The 18,380-nt window shown below is 39.3% G+C and overlaps 1 protein-coding gene across 2 annotated transcripts; it reads left to right on the top strand.

Annotated features, from left to right (window-relative positions):
• Positions 1-8,888: 8,888 nt before the first annotated feature.
• On the top strand, positions 8,889-18,082 carry TAF13 (TATA-box binding protein associated factor 13). 2 transcript variants are annotated; one of them, XM_072644221.1, is made up of 5 exons: positions 8,921-9,116; positions 11,110-11,188; positions 14,184-14,216; positions 14,900-14,997; positions 16,732-18,082. In XM_072644221.1, the coding sequence occupies exons 1-5, from the start codon at positions 9,090-9,092 to the stop codon at positions 16,900-16,902; spliced, it is 408 nt and encodes a 135-aa protein (XP_072500322.1). In that variant the 5' UTR covers positions 8,921-9,089; the 3' UTR covers positions 16,903-18,082. The 2 variants fall into 2 exon arrangements, with proteins under 2 accessions (XP_072500323.1, XP_072500322.1); XM_072644222.1 differs by lacking the exon at positions 14,184-14,216 and having other exon boundaries at positions 8,889-9,116.
• Positions 18,083-18,380: the final 298 nt, after the last annotated feature.

The raw sequence follows: 18,380 nt of genomic DNA, 5'->3' as shown, positions 1-18,380 counted from the left end.
TTTGGGACTAATACTATTTAGAAATTGAGCTAAATTTTAAACCTAATCTCAATCAAACCTGGGGGCGGGGCGGGGTGAGGATTGAGGGGGAAATATGCCCTGAGGTTTTGGGGAAGTATTTGTTTGTTTGTTTTTCTATATCTTTGAAGTAAATATTCATTTGTAAAAGCTAATCAGATTTTAAGTAGTTAAATGAAACTGGGGGTGCTAGTCACTGGTCCCTAACAAATGGGAGGAAGACACATCAAGTGGTACTTTAGCTGATAGCACATAAAAGAAATACATATAACCCCCTTCAGAGAACTCTGAGGGAAGATATAACAGACTTGGCCCTGAAAGAATAGGGCCAGAGATGACCATATTACATACACACCAAAAAACAGAGAAAAAGATTCATACCCAAATACTCAGACAGTAAAAACACACAAAAAAATTATCATCCCACTGGCCTCCACCTCTCCTAGGAACTTTTATAGTAGTTCTTACTCTGAGTGTCACTCTAAGTTTGAGAATCCCCAATGTGGGAAAAGAACTTGAGATTTCTAGGGAACTAAGTAACCCATCCTCTAATGAGACTTACTTTCTCTAGGAACTTGTACAGTTACTCTAGATTTGTAGCACTATCCTGGGGCTAATCTCCAAATTAGGAGAGAATTTTCTATCACCAAAGATTCTACATTTGTCCATTAGACCTGCACAGTCCAGACAACTCACAGTAGGAGTAAAGTTTTGGCAAGGTTTGTATTTGCCCCTCCACATGGTGGCTCTGCACCTCACTGCTCCGTGGTTCTAGCTCTTCTTCGTTAAGTCTCTCTTCCTTCATTGCCTTCTGTTACTTAGCTGCCACAATCTCCTGGGATACATGGAATGACTATTCCTCCAGCCCACATGTGTCTAGGCATTGTTACAATTTCTCACTTCTGTCAAGACTTGGGGCTCCTTGACTCTGCTACTGTCTCCATCTCTCCTGTTCCTGCTATTCCTACCTCTACAGCTGTCATCTGCTTCCCCTGGGGAAGTGCTACAACATGAGATAACCAATGCTGATATTCCTCTGAGCTCTTTTGTTAGTCAGATTTACAGAACCTCCTGAATTAGCCAGAAAGGGGCAGCTGCTGACAGAGTTAACAATCCCCAGAACCTCTGATCGTACTTAGGGTGATTGAATGCCATTCACTCCTTCCCTGCCTCAAGGAACAGAGATTACCTCTCACTTGGGTATCACCTCATGCAGAATCCTTTTGAGAGTGGGAAAAACACAACCTTTTCCATTCACATTTCCAACTACCCTCCTTCCCACCTTCATCTCCCCTTGAATACGAACAGGCTGGGCAAATAATCCTGAAACTCAGAGAAGTCTTCAAAAAAGCACTAGAAACATTGAAAGGGAGATTTATATCTGTTAATACTTGTCAAATTTATAATAAAAAAATTAAAGAAAAGAAAAAGGGGCCAGAGAAAGAGATAGAAAAGGAACATGTAAAGAAATAGTAAAAAAAAACAAGGAAGATAAGGTATCTCTGATGCAAAGGAAGACAATTTTGTCATATGGAGGTCTACCCAATATGTGGGTTTAATATGAAGGAAAACAGATGACTCAAGCCCCCATCCTGTCCAGACTCTTCTCAGACCAGGTGAGTCACCAGAGGGCTAATATTGAGAACAGTGAACAGTCTTGAATATAATAAAAATGACATAACAGGTGATAATGTTTAATATAAAATTTTGGAATAATCTCTTTGTTCTCTCTGAGGCGAACTCGGAGAATGCCTCTTCCTGTGTCGGCAGAGGCCAGCCAGGGCTGACTCTGCATTCCTTGGAGACCTTTAACCTATGACATATCTTGAATAATGGGTCTTTCCTTTGTATCTTATTATCTATAGACACATACTATGTTGTGGCATGTTAGTGGCAAAGAGAATATAGACATCTTGGGTCATAATTTCTATTGAACATTGTTTGCCCCTTCCTGTGTCAGTTATCTGTTTAGGGCAGGAAGCCTGCCACTTACTAGTGGTGGGATTTCCTTCTTTATCACCGAGACATGTGTTTACCCAGCTGGAATCCCAAGGCCTGACCAACATTACTTTGTTAATTGTCTTGTCTTTCTAAATTTATGATTTGTTCAACTAGGAGAGTTCCTTTCTCACGGCAAAATGTATATAAGTCAGAAGATTTCTGCACCAGATAGCCAGAACATTTCTGGCTCCATAATGCATTATGTTACCGTTGTCTTTAATAGGGAATTGATCAATTAATTAATTAAATCATAAAATGTATGCATTTAGCCATGTTGCCTTTTCTTCAACAAGTTTTCAGGTCAACACTTTGTATCTTATTATCTATAGACACATACTATGTTATGACATATCTTGAATAATGGACACATACTATGTTATGGGATATTAATGGTAAAGAAAAAATAGGCATCCTGGGTTTCTATTGAACATTGTTTGCCCTTTCCTGTGTCAGTTACCTGTTTGGGGCAGGAAGCCTGCCACTTACTAGTGGTGGGATTTCCTTCCTTCCTTGTCACTGAGACATATGTTTACCCAGCTTGGAATCCCAACATTTGATTGACATTGCTTTGTTAATTGTCTTGTCTTACTGAATTTATGATTTGCTTAGTTAAGAGAGTTTCCTCCTCATGGCAAAATGTGTATAAGCCAGAAGATTTCTGCACTGGGTAGCCAGAACATTTCTGGCTCCATAATGCATTATGTAACTGTTTTCTTTATGGGGAATTGATCAATTAATTAATTAAATCATAAAATGTATGCATTTAGCCATGTTGCCTTTTCTTCAACAAGTTTTCAGGTCAACACAGGAAAGTCCATATGATGAAATTGTTCTGAACCCCTCAAGAATAAATAGAAAACAATTCTCTCTACAGTCCCCCACTCTAGTGAGGAAAAATAGCCATTTCTAGGCAGGGAAGAGAGTAAACTCAAGGCAGAACTTTCATCTCAAGGACACCACTGGGGAAGTGTTGTTTCTGCAACCTTGGATCTTTGTTTCCTCATTTAGCACTCACTCTTCAGGAGAAAGAACTTACTCCCAGCCAGGTTAAGTAAAGTGCTTTTTTTTTTCTCATTTTTTCCCCACCCTGGCAGCTGGGACCTAGAAGGACCATATCTCTTGAGTCTGAAGATAAACACTCTCCCCCATTATTTGTGTGTTCCTTTCCATTTCTGTTATGCCATCCCACTTGACAGGACCTTTCAGAGCCTGTGCTTCACTACCATAGCCTGTCAGAGCACAGGGTCACCTCCATACCAGGTAAAGCACTGGAGGGCTTATAATGGAGTACATGAAGGTTCTGGCTAAACTAAAAAAAAACCAAACAAACAAATGATAAATGAGTTTCTCATATCCAGCCCAACATAGACTTACCACTTCGGGCCATCGATTTTATCTTCACACTTTCACACTCAACCTTTGGCTTTTAACTGGTGTTCCATCTGAGGCTCTGAGTTTTCCAAATCTACCTGACCCAGACTCATTCCCTTCAGGTCCTCTTCATGCCCTGCCTGTGCCCTTTTTGCTCCCACCTATTCAGAGCTATTCCCTAGCTCTGGAAATCAAGTCATCAGTACCATTCCCAGAGAGGACATACCAATGAGTTGCTCTATGGCTTCATTTACCATCTCTGTGGTTTTCCAGACCAAAACTCCCCTCCCTAGCCACTACTTCCCTATATGTTATCTTCCCCTGTTCAGATGTAAATTCTTTCGGAGCAGGCACAAGGTAGGCACTTAATACGTACATTTTCATTCATTCAATCAGTCATTCAGTCAGCTAACTGAGCTGACTTGTTCCTTGTTCACAGAGTGCCATCTGCTGGTCACAGCCTTCTTGCTTTCCCATTCATATTTGTGCACAAAGACGCCTGAGAGAATACTGTACACAGAATTGGGTAGATGAGGTACAAACTTCTTACATTGAGGCAGACCTTCAAAAATAGATGAGAGGTATCCACAATAGCAGAAATTGAGGAACCGTGCTATATATTCACAAAAAAAATTAATCTATCTATCCTATGACACCTATCCCAAATGCTTCCCACCCTTAGCTCATCCCCCATCATAGGAAGTCTTTCTTCACCCTGACCTTTTCATTGACAAGTCAGAGTTCCAGGAAGTTATCAAATATTAGTGGCTGTACTATAACCTATGATCAGACAGACTTTCATCAGAAAAAGGAAAATCTGCGTGCGTGTGTGTGTGTGTTTACAGGTTGGAGGAGGGAATCTGCTGGAGAAGACAAGATGGGATGGAATGCACATTTGTGCATGTAGAGAGGGATTTGCCTTGGCAAGGAGAAGCACAACATCTTCATATGAAACGGAGGCAAAGTTGGGGATAGTAAGGGAAGATATCTGAGGGATGTTAGAGGAGGATAAGGGAAAAATAGGGATTTTGGTGAATAGTCTCAACTTTTTCAGTGAAGTATAAGGCAAAGTTCTCAGTTGAAAGAGTGAGGGAAAGAAGTGCCATGGGAAGTTTGAGGAAGGGTAAAAAGGTTTGGAAAAGCCACTGTGGTAAGTGGGAGAGTGAATTAATTAGCAAGGTGTACATGGATTGTCTTGCCACAGTAAAAGCCCAGTTACACATATGTAATGGATCCCGTCAGTGCAGTTTCATGATTTTTTTTCTAGCTTCATTTAGTAGTAGCATGTATATAGGAGTAATGACAGTGGATGATGGGAATAATCCAAAGCTAAGGCTCTTCTGTTATTATTGTTCAATCGTTTCAGTTGTATGCAAGTCTTCATGACCCCATTTGAGGTTTTCTTGGCAAAAATACTGGAGTAGTTCTCCACTTCCTCCTCTAGCTCATTTTACAAACGAGGAACTGAGGCAGATGGGGTTAAGTGACTTGCCCAGGGTCACACAGCTAGTAAGTGTCTTCCTGACTTCAGGTCTGGTATTCTATCCACTTTGCCACCTAGGTGCCCAGGCTCTGCAGGGCAAAATTATAAGGGGGCAGAGGACTCGAGTAGTGCACAGTGTAGAGTTGAACTGATTCACCAAAGGGTCAGGATGGGGAAGGGATGGTAGTTATTGCAGAGGTTATATCTTAGGAAATTGAGGGGTTGAGGGATTGGAGGTTGGAAAGAGGCTTGTGTTTGTCCTCTGTTTTGGAAGAAGACCATGACACCAGAGAAATGATGATATGACTTGCACTTGACTTTGTTTTGATTGAGGGAGGGCTGTGCAAGGTCACCAACCTCACTTTCTCCTCCTGAGCCAATCTAGGTCAAGTGACCAGATATTCATCAGGATGATTGGAGATGGTCTAGGACACAATGGGAGACCTTGGCCTTCTTCGGCTGACCTTTTCAGGTACTCATAGGGAAGTAATGTCCATTGAGTGAACAGGCTTCTTTAAGAAGTAGTCAGGGAATGGCCCTTTTAATGAACAAAGAAAAAATAACTAAATCAACCTGGGAGGGAACAGAAACTGTTACTATTGATAATCAGTCTAAGCTGGTCATGAAGTAGAGGCTTCAGAATGCACTGGATTTAAGGTTCTATGAAGGAAGAAAAGAAAGGAAGGAAGGAAGAAAGGACATCTAGCCAGTAAACCTCAAAGGAAGGGGAAAGGGAGACAGAAGGGAGAGTGTGAGCTGGGTCCCCACTCAGGTAGCTCAGTCTACTCACAGGTTGTGTTCATCCTTTGTTTTTGCTGAACACCATGACATCAGAGAAATGAAGACATGACTTGCACTTGACTTTGTTTTGAGTAAGGGAGGGTGGTGCAAGGCCACTAACCTCACTTTCTCCTCCTGAGCCATCTGGGTCCAGTAACCAGATATTCATCAGGATTAGTGGAGATGGCTCAGCTGGAAAGAGGCAACAGGGATGGAGAGGTAGAATTACAATAGATTATGATCAGATAATAGTATCTCAGAGTTCATGAACATGAAAGCAATACACTTGTAGGTAATGGTCAGATCAAGGATATGACCATCTCTTTACTCAGATGAGATGGAGCAGGTCATGAGAAAGTTATCCCATAGGTCTTCTGTCTCTATTCACACAGCTACCACCATAGTTTAGACCTTCCTCACCTTCACCAAGACTACTGCAAAAGCCTTCTAGTTACTGTCCCTGTCTCAAGGCTCTCCTTATTCCAGTCCACCCTGCACATAGCTAACAAAGTGATTTTCCTCAAAGGAGGTCTGATCATTACCCCCACCTACTCCAGTGGATCCCTTTAAGCTCCAGGATCAAATAATAAGGTCATTTCTTTGACTTTTAAAGATCTTCATAACCTGGCCCCTTCCTATCATTCATCTTCTTACACCTCACTCCTCTTCACATCCTCTAAAATCTGGCTATGTGGACCCACACTTGCTATTTTTCTCATATCCTCATATCACGTTCCAGCTCCTCACTGCACATCTCTGCATTGCCCATCCTTCATTCCTAGAATGCCTGTCCTCTCTCCTCACCTATGCCTTAATTTTCCTGGCTTTCTTTAAGATCCAACTCAAATCTCATCTTAGGTAGTAGAACTTTCCCAATCCTCCCTTCTCACTCCCCAGCTGCTAGAAACTTTCAAGGTTACCTTTCAACTGGGCTATCTCTATGTATCTATTCAGGTGCATCTTGTCTTCCCCACTACAATGGGAGTTCCTTGAGGGGCAGAGCTGTTTTTCCTCGGTCTTTGCATTCCCCCAGTGATTAGTACAGTGCCTGGCACATGATTGAGACTTAACAAATTCTTATTGTGAGTGCTTGATCACTTCTGGTAAAAATGGTAATTAGATCAGATAGTTACTTTGCCTGAAGACATTAGTTACCTTCTAATAGTAACTCATATACATTTGTTATAGATACATATATGTATATATACATATATGCATATATATGCATATACATGCATACATGTATAGGTAAATACTTTTTGGGGGGTCCCAGACATATGATTTCATCTGAGAGCATAGGGAGATAACAGTGAAGAAACTCTCTCAATTTAGACAAGCAACTATTCGTCAGTTTATAGTCTTAGAAAATAGCCTGGGACACTGATAGGTTATATAGTAGGTAAATGTCAGGGGAATTTAAATTCAGGTCATCTTGAACCCTAGGTTGCCACTTTCTCCACTATATTGTACTACCTCTCATATTATGAATATACAAAAACACATATTTTTGTTAAAATAGTTTTACATCTTCTTACGTTAAAAAGAGTCACATATCTTAAGGATCAGAAGACTAGAATTAGGATATATAACAAGTGGGCAGCTAGGTGGTGAAGTACAGTGCCAGGCCTGAAGTTAAGAAGACTCATGTTTCTGAGTTCAAATCTGGCCTCAGACATTTACTAGTTATGTGACCTGAGCAAGTCACTTCCCCCTGTTTGCCTCAGTTTCCTCATCTGTAAAGTGAACTGCAGAAGGAAATGGCAAACCACCCCAGCATCTTTGCCAAAAGACCTCTACACAAAGTCATGAAGACTCAAACATGACTGAAGTGACTGAACAACAACCTAATAGGTAAAAGACACGTGCAAATATACACAAAGACAGAAAATTAGGAGCATAAATGGAAACTGTAACTTTCAGGGAAATAATGATAACAGAATTTACATAGTGCATTAAGGCTTGCAAAGTATTTGACATATATGATCTCATTTTAACCTCACAACAATCCTGGCAAGTAGAGGCTATTTTGCAGATGAGGAAACTGAGGAACAGAGAAGGCAAGCGACTTTCTCAGTGTCATACAACTTAAGTATTTGAGGCAGCATTCAAATTCAGGTTTTCCCCACTCTGAGTCTTGCACTACATACCACCTAGCCTGCCTTACAGGACAAAGTGGTAAAGAACTTCTCTAAGTTCATATTGGAACTTTCTTGATGGGAATGTAGAAGTCTCTCTACAATTCTTCTCCAAGTCAGATAAAAAAATGCAATCCCAAATTACCTTTCTCAAAACAAACCAAAACAAGCCTTTACTTTTTATTTTTTTCAAGCTGCAGAAAATACAGCTCTCACCCGCACACATTACTTTCCAGTCTGAAAGGGATTTCTCTCCCCTCAAATTTCTCCAGGTACTCCTACTACTCGTATTTGCAATTGCCAGTTTTATAGCTATCTGTATGCATTCCCCTTATTGTTAGGTGGTCCATCCTTCCCTTTTGAAAAGGACCAGGGGCATCATGGCGGTGATGACTTCTGCCGTCTTGACTTAGGAGTAAACTGGATTTAAGTGAGGCAGAGTTGCATAAAGTGGTCAGCCTCACTCTCTCTTCCAGAGTCATCCAAGTCCAGCCGCAAGACAAAAGTCAGGAGGACTAGCTATGCAGCGGGTGACCTTGGCGTCTCTGATGTCTGACCCAGCTCTAAGGCCTCCACAGGGTCTGCTTCAGCCACCTTCCTGAGAGCTGGAACACACTGCTCTCCTCTTCGGGCTGCACCAGGGTAGGCCTTCACGTAACTCACTGAGGGTCATCGGAGGGGTCAGCTACCCCGAACAGGCGCTGCTCATGGCGTCCCAGGTAAAAGGTGGGCTCCAAAGGTGGATGGATAGTTCTGAAAATGCTAGTCTTTCCTGGGCACCCCGTTATTCCGCTCTAACCCAAGTCCGGGATCTTTCCACCATCCAGCGGCGCCCTGGAGGTCATTTCCCACTTTGTGTGTAGGGACAGAAGGCTCCCAAGGATGTCTCAGGGCACCCTGCCTCTAGATTTCCTGCTGCTTGTCACTAAACTGGAAAGGAGGGATTCTCCAGCTTTTATATTCGCATCCCTGCCGAGTCTCCCCGTCCCCCAATCCACAACTGGCTGATTGAGAGATTTTTTTCAAATCACTGAGGGTCACGCGCCTAAGCCCCTCCCCATTCGTCTCTGACGAATCAGAGACCCAGGCATGCGTGCGCGTGCGTGTCGAGACGTGCTTCTACTTCCGCGTGTGCGCGCCTTCTCCCGAGCAGCAAGGAGCGGTTCGATCAGATGATGCGGTTCTGACGTGGAGGTGAGGAAGCAAGAAGTGAGGAAGCGGAAGGACGGAAGCGGAAGCTCGCGAGTTCCCCCGCCCTCCGAGCAAGAGAGGAATTTCTGACGGTTGGAGCCGGGGACGGGATGGCTGATGAGGAGGAGGACCCTACTGTGAGTGAGCAGGCCTCCCTCTCTCACCTCCTCTCCGCTTTCCGCAGCTCGGAGCGAGCAGCGGCCCCCGGCCGCTAGGGCCTAGAAGCGTGTGCGGGCGGGAGCGTGCTGAGGCCCAAGGCCGGGGAGCCCCGGGAGCTCGCGGTCGCTTCTCTGCACTGCGTGCCCGGCTTCCACATTACCCCTTCTCCCTCGGTTCACTGTGGAACTGGATTTGTGCGGGCGGCGTAGAAAAATGCCCCAGCAGTCAGTGATGCCTGCACAACATTGCCCACAGACGTGGGGAGAGGCCGCCGAAAGCCGCGATACTCTTTCTGTTCTCAGTGTCGTGGAAAAGACCCGGTGTATTTGTGGAGTCCAAGGGCGCGTGATTTTGGCCGAGTCTCTTTTAACTCCTTTGGGCTTTGAACGAACTCCTTTCTTTCTCTACATAAAGGGAAAGACGTTACTTATAGTATTTACTTGAATTAAGCAGCTACCTCCTGATTAAAGCTTTTTCGGATCCCCTGCTAGTGTGTTGTATTTTGTGTCTATATTTTGAACGTATTTGTATAGGCACAAGTTATCTGTTCCCCCCATGGGACCTAAGTTTTTTGAGGGTAGAGACTATTCATTTTTGCTTTCACATCCCTAGCGTCAAACACAGTGCCTAGCACGTGACAGGCAGAATAATGAATGAATGTTGGTTGTTTGATAATTCCCTGCCAGGATCATTGTGGGAAAAAAAAGCCTTTTAATCTTAAAAGCCTCTGTGTATATGCATTATTCGGAGATGATACTAAATGTTGTTTCTGACTGTAAACCTGTGGGAATCAGGAGAACTCTTTTCTGATTTGAGTTTCCCTCTCTGGCCGTGAAACATTCATTTAGCATATCAAGGTCTCAGTTTCATCCTTTACAAAATGAGAGTATTGGACTAGATGATTTCTGAGGACTGCCCGACCTCTAAAATTGTATGGAATTCATCTAGACGACAAGATATTCAACCTAGGATATCCTAGTTTCAACCACATTATTTTAAGAGGGGCATCAACAGATGGGAATTCATCTAGATGAAAGTGATAAGAATAGTGAGAGGTTTGGAATGGTTTGCATAAAATGACAGAAGGAGCTTAGATATCATCTGGTACCCTTAGTTTAAGGATGACAGAAAGACTTGCTTAAGAGCACATAGTAAAAGGCAAAGCCAGAAAACTTGGGAGTTTTCTGACTCCGAAGTCCACTGTACTTTCCAGTACATCACTGCCATAAAAGGAAAGTTTGAAAACTTGGTGTGCTTTGCTTAGGGAAAACTAAGGAAAGACATGGATAGCTCTTTTCAAAGATTTGAAAGGCACTCAGGAAAAAAAAAGACTTTTTTTTGTGCTGCAGAGGACAAAACAAGATTAATGATTGAAAGTTAAGAGACAGATTTAAAAAATTTTTTTTGAAAAAAAGGGAAAACTGTACACACTGACTGTAATTGTGGGCAGGTCATTTAACCTAATCTCAGTACCCCAGCCAGTTCTCTATTCATTAAGTTACACGAGATAAGTCACTAACCTACTTTAGTAAAACAAGGAGTCTCTACACCAAGAATTACTTGGATAGATGAAGTCACCCAAATCCTTCATCTCTCCACATTAGCTAATGTATATAAAGCACATATGTTTTAGCTGTTTATATAGCATTATGTGTATGTTATTTTTTTCTCATTATTACAAAATACATTTAACTATTCAACAGGAAAATGAATAGCCCTATTACATTCTAATCTTCCCTTCACTCATGCAACAGCTGGGTAAACCATTTGTTCACCAAATTAAGGCTTATTGTATTTAGTTTCAGGATTTTAGGGTTCTACATTGTAAAGAGATTTCTGTGTGGATATAGAAATGGTTATTTGCATCCATGACCTATTAGATGCCTTCCAATTTTAGTTCATTTTTGAAAATAAATTTTTTATTAAACATTTAAAAAATCTTCTTTATCTCAATTCTTTAAACTCTTCTAGTTTGAGGAAGATACTGAAGATGTAGGAGGAGGAGCAGATGGTGGACAGGGTAAAAGGAAAAGACTTTTCTCTAAAGAATGTAAGTATTATATTTAGTATTTTGATTGTGGATGTCATGCATTGAAGATGAACATATATAGGCATTCTCTAAATTAAAAATGGGTTGTGCTTTATAAGTTACTAGTTTGTTGCTGGGAACAAAAAGAATCTTTCCTTAGAAGTTATGCTATAAATAGTGATTTACAGGTCTCAAGCCATCTATAAAAGCCTATTTGACTTCTAATGTACTCCACTAATATCTTGCTGTGATGACCCATTATTTTATGACGGCAATCCTCACTTCTTGAAAGCTGTGCCAGTGGACTGTAAGCTCTGGTAGGTCCTAGCAAGCTACAAAGCCTTCATGTACAGGTCTGAAAATAGATTGTATGCCTGTTATTTAAAGACCAGTTCAGGTAAGTTTAGAGAATCTTATCACCAGATTGTCCACTGGATGATTAATTTTTTTCAGCCATAGCAACTGTCAACTGTATTCTTAATTATAGAAGGTTTATAATTCACCCACAACAAAATCATAAATTGTCTTGCCCATAATGTACCTCAGTGATGCCAACTTAACCACCCTTGGTAGTAATACCCATCCTTGATAATAATACTTCTGTAAGAAAGCATTTAGAATTCAAGCTTTGAATATCAGGAACATACCTCTCCCCTACCCTGATCTTCATGCTTCCTATATAACTGTGTGAAGATAGCCAGGAAAGGCACGCATTGGGAAAGGTATCAGGCTGAGAAAGAATTAAGGGGAAAATTCCAGGCAGCAGCAGGGTCTGTGCCAGGTGTGGGGAACCTTTAGCCCCAAGGCCACATGTGGCTTTCTAGGTTCTTGGGTTGGGCTTTTTGCTTGACTCTAAGTTTTACAAAATAAATCCTTTTATTAAGGGGATTAGTTTTGGGCAGTTTGGATTCAGACAAAGGGCTGCACTTGAGGACCTAAAGGGTCACATATGACCTCAAATGTTCATGCTGCAGGTTCCCCACCCTTGTTTAAGCGTCAGCAGAGAAGAGATAGGAATGTCTTTGGGTTCCCCTTTGTTTGTCCTTATAATACGTGAAACCAGTTATACAGAAACTAAACAAAGTCTGTATCTTTATATTGTTTAAAAATAAGTTAGACACTGTTCTATCTTAATATGGTTGACAAACCACAAAATGGAAATGGGCACAAACTTAAAATACTTCTTTAATCCATAAGTGACTGTCTAATCAATATAGGTACTACCTCCAGAGGTGAAGATTGCAGCTTACCTACACATCATTGTGTCTAACTCTTGTTGTATATCCTCTCATAAACCTTCTTCAAGGAGAATCCCTCTTTCATTTGAATTCTGATGCTGACAGATGTCTTGGTGAGCATGTCTCACTTAACATTTATAATCAAAGGTTTGTCAAGCAGTTATCTTTGTTACACCTTTTGAGCAGTTTTGTTCAATTTTGACATGCATGGGGCACACTTCTTTGGGGAAAATCTTTAAGGAAGCATTTTGCTCTGCTGAATCAGATGCTTTGAAATAATCAACAAATAAGCATGTTAGGATCTTTTATTTTCTACATCAGAGGTGTCAAACTTGCTGCCCTCCTCAAGTTCCAACTAGATTAAAATCTAATTGGGAAATGTTTAACAAAATAAATAAAAGTACAGCATAACACAGACAATGTTAATTTGTGTTTTCTAAGTCAGTATGCATGTAGGGAATTAAATTTGATACCACCAACCTATCAGTTTTTTATTGAAAAGATATGATCTGCTGCAAAAGCCTGATCCTTAATCATACCTTCATCAAGGATCTTCTCAGTATACATGTATTATTCTCATAAAGATTGTGTAGAGATGGAAAAGTAGGTGTATGGCTCAGTAGTTATGGGTATTTTCTTGACTTCCTTTTTTAGTTACAAGAAGTAAAAGAGGTTTTCCAAGTTCCAAGAGTTGATGATAGTTTTTTATTTAAGATATCTTGAGAATCGATCCCTCGTCACCCTCTGAATTGTGTCATTTACAGCCTAGAACTCTTTTGTGCCTATTTGATGGAGTTTCTCTTTGTTTTCTTTGTGCTGTTTCTATTTCTTCATGGTAGAGGCTGTAGTCATTTGTGGTGGCTCTGCTGTCATTGATGGAGAGAGAATTTGTTTTTAAAAATATCTGCAGAGTTAATTATGTCTTCCTATTTGTTGACCTTCCCCGTATCATCTACAAATTCTTTCAAGATTATCTGGCCTGACCTTACGTATTTTTCTCCCCACTATTTCTGTCTGTTTTATGAGACAGCTTTGCTCATAATCTCCTACCATTTTCTGTGAAATCTTACAAACAAGCTTCTGTTATAAACCTGTGCTGCCTTTGGCTGCTCTACTTAGCGAGATCAAGTTATCTCAGGATGTGGCAGGTTCTAGGCTCCTTTGCTATTCCTGTGGCATTTGACTTACATCGGTTAAACTTGCTCAGGAAATGATGATAATGATGGTACAGTTTTATTCATTTTACCACTTTATAGCATCAGTAGCATGCTTTGAAAGATCAAGTTGGAATTGCCTCAATTTCATACCATGTCATTTTATTCTTTCTTTTGATTTGTGATTTTTTTCACTTAAACAAGTAGAGTGGTGACTGTATATAGACAGCTGAGTTGGAAATGATTCACATGTTGGTAACTAGTTTTTTCCTTTCTGTTGGCAAAACAAAAATTAAAATTTTTAAAAAAAATTTTGATGCTCACCATTTCTCTAGCATTATCTGGCTCTCTTCCTACAGAAAGTATCCAAAGATATGTTAGCATGAGTCTTCAGTATAGGTTTATGACCAGCTTTTGACCATACTCATTTCTTACTCTTGAATTGTTTTCCAACATTTTTTCATTATCTTTTCCTATGCACATCTTCACATTGAAGTCACACGTATAAGCTAATTTAATTTGTAGCGCATGATGATCAAGTGTCCTACAAAATGATATTTTTTGTTGCTTTTGGATGCTCTAAAAGATTGACTCAAACATTTCCTGTATTTGTCTTTCCTACAGCTTCCTTTTGTGGTGTTTCAACTTGTTCTCTGGGTAATGATCTCATACTTAAGAGTACCAGAAAAGAAGTTAATGTTTACAGATGGTTTAAAGATTGATTCTTCACATCCCTTTTCTGACTTTCTGTTGCTGTCACTGAAGATTCAGAAGGGGCTTCCTTGGGACTGAGGGCCATTTAAAATTTTTCTTTGTTGTGGCTAAAGAGTTCATAGCCAAATCTTATTGTTGAAGAGCTCTCCATACTTAATCAGGCTGATCCTTGGAAAATAAATAGTGTGTTGCAGGGACCATACTTATAGCCTTCTCAACACAGTAAAAGTTTACCAAAGCTTGTATTTTACTGCCTCAGCCTTTGAGTACTTGGAGTCACTTCCATACCACAAAGAGATATCAGAGTAGGACTTTATAGAGGAACATAAAATATATTTTAGGAAAACTGTGCCCTGCATTTATTGATAGAAAGTGCTATAGTACAATGGAAACTACTGGATTTGGATCCCAGCTTTACCACTTCTTTTCGTCTCAGTTTCCTCATCTGTAAACTGAAGATTGAACTAGATGGTTTTGAAGGTCTATTCCAACTATAAATCCTATGGGATTATGTAAATAAGCACATAATATGGAACTTGGAAGGCAGTTTGTTTGGAGTGTCTACATACTCTAGGAAAAGGCTGTATGTATTCAAATAAATTTATTAATATTTTATTCTTTCACAGTGAGGTGTATGATGTATGGCTTTGGTGATGACCAAAATCCTTACACTGAGTCAGTGGATATTCTGGAAGACCTTGTCATAGAATTCATCACTGAAATGGTAAGATATTTTTAATAATTGATTGGCTAATTATTTGAAAAGTGAACCTGAAATGTTGGGTTTTAAATGGGACTAATATTCCACACAGTAGAAGTTTTCGAAGGGCTACTATTGCAAGTCATTGTAAAGCATTAAAGAAAGCAGTGTAATCTAAAGAACTTCTGATAGTTTTCTTTTAGTTTAGAGAATTGTGTATAGCCAGCCAATAAGTACGATAGTACAGAGCTGAAAGCTGTTCTTACTTTTGGCATCTGTGTTACTCATCTTTGGAGTAGCCATCTTCAAACACCTGAGAGTTCTTCTCCTATCCTCTTTCCTGGACTCCTCTGTCACTTTGGTGAAGCCTATGTGGCCCTTCTCAGAATCATGTCTTAAAATAATCGAAGGAAATGCTAAATTGCAATTTAAAGTTTGTGAAAATAAAAATGCAGTTTTTTTTTTCTTTCCAAGTTCATAGACTCCCTGAAGTTTCTCCATAAATCTCCTTGGGGATCCCTGAACCCGAGGTTTAGAATCCCTTTTCCATTGATGTATCAGAGACAGTGTGACAGAATTTGAAAAGCATTTAAAATTAAGAATCGTGGACTCAAATCCCATTTTTTTTGACACTAACTATATGACCCTGGACAAGTTACTTAATTTATCTGTGCCTCACTTTTTATCTGTACAGTGGGCATAGTGGTATTAGTGTTTTCTGCCTTACAGGATTGCTGTGAAGAAAGTGCTTTATAAACATGAGAGAAGTTGTATTTATAAATTAGAAAATTTTAACATCTTACATTTTTATTGAGTTTTAAAGTCTGTAAAACAATTTCTTATACATTATCTCATTTTATTTACATATTACCCTATTTATACAGGTTACTGTATAAATAATACACACATATAAGTATTAATAGTACATGACATGCAGTTCTTTAAGATTTTCAGAAAGCTTTGTTTCTTGTCTCACTTGAGCCTCATACACATTATAGATAATACAAATATTATTCTCGTTTTACAGATAAGGAATCAAGTTTTGGTTTAGTGGGTTGGCCACGGTCACACAACCACTATGTTGGACACAGGATTAGAACTCAGATTTCTACTTAGAGTGAGGTCCAGTACTCTTTCTACTACACCATGAATGTGAAGAAGGACAATCTTCAGAAAGCACAGAGTTTGAGAAATATTCTGTACTTCTTAAATGATCAGTGAAAGTGGAAAGCTGTGCTTATGTTTGCATTCCACTCTTGTTTTTTCATTAGCTCAGTATTTAAAGAGACATAAAGGTACTGAATCTACTTCATTTATTTTTTTAGAAATTTGAAACTATATTCCCCTTGCCCCCCAAAAATGGCAGGAACCTGCAACAAGTGGGTGGGGTATGGAGGATGAAAAATATAAAATAGAAAGAATTTAGGAAGAAAGGAGAATACAGCGTATCTGGAGAGAAACAAATGAAGTAACATTAAAGAAAAAATTGATGCTCAACAGCCCCCAAATAGACAGTTTTTTTCCTCTTATCCACCTATATTATGGATTGACAGTGCTGGTCTGATATCTTTCAGGTTGTGTCCTAACAGTCTAGGAAATGATTAAGGTTTGGATAAAGTTTTTAAAATGATCTCTCTTTTTTAGAAGCAAGTTATTCTGCCTGATTGTGGGAAATAGATGGGAAAGATGGAATGATAACTTAAGGGATAATTTTTCAAGTAATTGAACTCCTTATGTTTCTTCATATCTTCATGGTAGACTCACAAAGCAATGTCTATTGGGCGACAAGGTCGAGTGCAGGTGGAAGATATTGTCTTCTTGATTCGAAAGGACCCAAGGAAGTTTGCCAGAGTTAAAGACTTGCTTACTATGAATGAAGAACTGAAACGGGCTAGAAAAGCATTTGATGAAGCAAACTATGGATCCTGACATCTTTTATGTTCTCCAAAGTTCCCCTGTCATTTAGGACAAGTGTGTGTATACTGGAGCTATGTATTTTTCACCTTGCTAAAAATGAAAGGTCCTGACATAATTCAAGTACTTCTTACAATTACTTTATTACCTGCATCCAGTTGACACTATCAATGGGAATTGGAACAGCACTTCAATACTGCCTTTATTTTGACTGTGGATTCTGAAAGTGGTATTTAGGTATTGAATTGCCTGCCTCACTTTGTTAAACTTGAAATTGCTCATTGGTTTTAACAACGTCATGAAAGAAGCTAAAATACCCTGCAAACCATACAGATCATCCTGTCTTTTTGTGGTGATAAAGACAATTTAAACTAAGTATTTATGTTCTGGTCTCCTTTTTGCCCCTGAAGTTTTATATTATAACAGTTTGATATGTGAAATCTAAACATTAGCCTTTTTGGTTTTGTGATTCATAAAACAAATTTCCTGGCTACTTTCAAATTCTCAGACAAATAATGATTTTATAGATTGCCACATACTCTGTGTTGGCTTGTATTCTTAAAGTGCTGTCAGTTTCTCTTAAGGAAAAAAAGGAAAAGAGTTCCATATTTTTTTCCCTAAGATTAGATTTCTTAAAAGACTGTTTTATTTTCTTTCACTGGATATCAAAAGCAATTTTATTTTCAAAGTTTCACGTGAAAACTTAAGATAATTTGAGAGTTTTTTTGGTTCTGATTAAAAACCTTTTGGGCCTACTAGACTGATGGTTTGAGTTTTAGGAAAATTAATCTTCACAGAAAGGATTTAAATTCTGAAACACTTAAAGGAGTATAAATGCAGGCACTCTGAATTTTAGTAAAAATGTCAGTACTTTAAAATTTGCTTTTAGAATTTACTTTGTTCTTTGTGGAAATATCTGCCAGCATCTACACACGTGATTGTAGGTGCTGCTACGTACCTCGGGATATGTAAGTTTTGTGTGTATTTAACCATAATGTATTAAATTATTACTGTATTTAGTTTAATATTATTAGAATTGGAAAAACAGTTTAGGGAATCATTGAAAAGTCCTTTTTGTGTGAAACTATACTTTTACATGCTGGTTGTGAACAATATAAATCAATACTTGGGAAATCCTGCTATCCTAATTTTTTATATTAAGAATAAAATCATCCATGAAAATTAAGAAAGTTAATGGAAATCTAATGTATGATATTTGATTCTTCTGTGTTATCTGTGTATTCCTGGGAATGTGTTCTGTCTTGGTCTTTAAGAAATTTCCCATTTTTTCCCTAGCCTCTCGCTATATTAATGATCATCATAATCATAACTTACACTTATATAACACTTTACAATTCTAAAACACTTTGACAGATATCTTACTGTATTCTCCAACAATCCTGTAAGGTAGGCAGTATAAGTCTTATTGTTCCTGTGTTACAAATAAGGGGACTAAGAATTAGGCCAAGGGATTTGCTGAGGTCACGTGACCA

This window comes from Notamacropus eugenii, chromosome 2 (genome assembly GCF_028372415.1).
Source record: "Notamacropus eugenii isolate mMacEug1 chromosome 2, mMacEug1.pri_v2, whole genome shotgun sequence".
In the NCBI taxonomy this organism is placed as follows: Eukaryota; Metazoa; Chordata; class Mammalia; order Diprotodontia; family Macropodidae; genus Notamacropus; species Notamacropus eugenii.
The sequence above is the reverse complement of the archived record's forward strand: the minus strand, read 5'-3'. Positions and strand labels throughout refer to the sequence as shown.

Excerpts from the sequence above, each read along its gene's own strand:
- TAF13 (XM_072644221.1), top strand. The coding sequence starts at position 9,090 with ATGGCTGATGAGGAGGAGGACCCTACT. Across the intron at positions 11,189-14,183 it reads AAGACTTTTCTCTAAAGAAT|CTTCCTTTTGTGGTGTTTCA; the intron begins GTAAGTATTATA and ends TCTTTCCTACAG. Across the intron at positions 14,998-16,731 it reads TAGAATTCATCACTGAAATG|ACTCACAAAGCAATGTCTAT; the intron begins GTAAGATATTTT and ends TCTTCATGGTAG.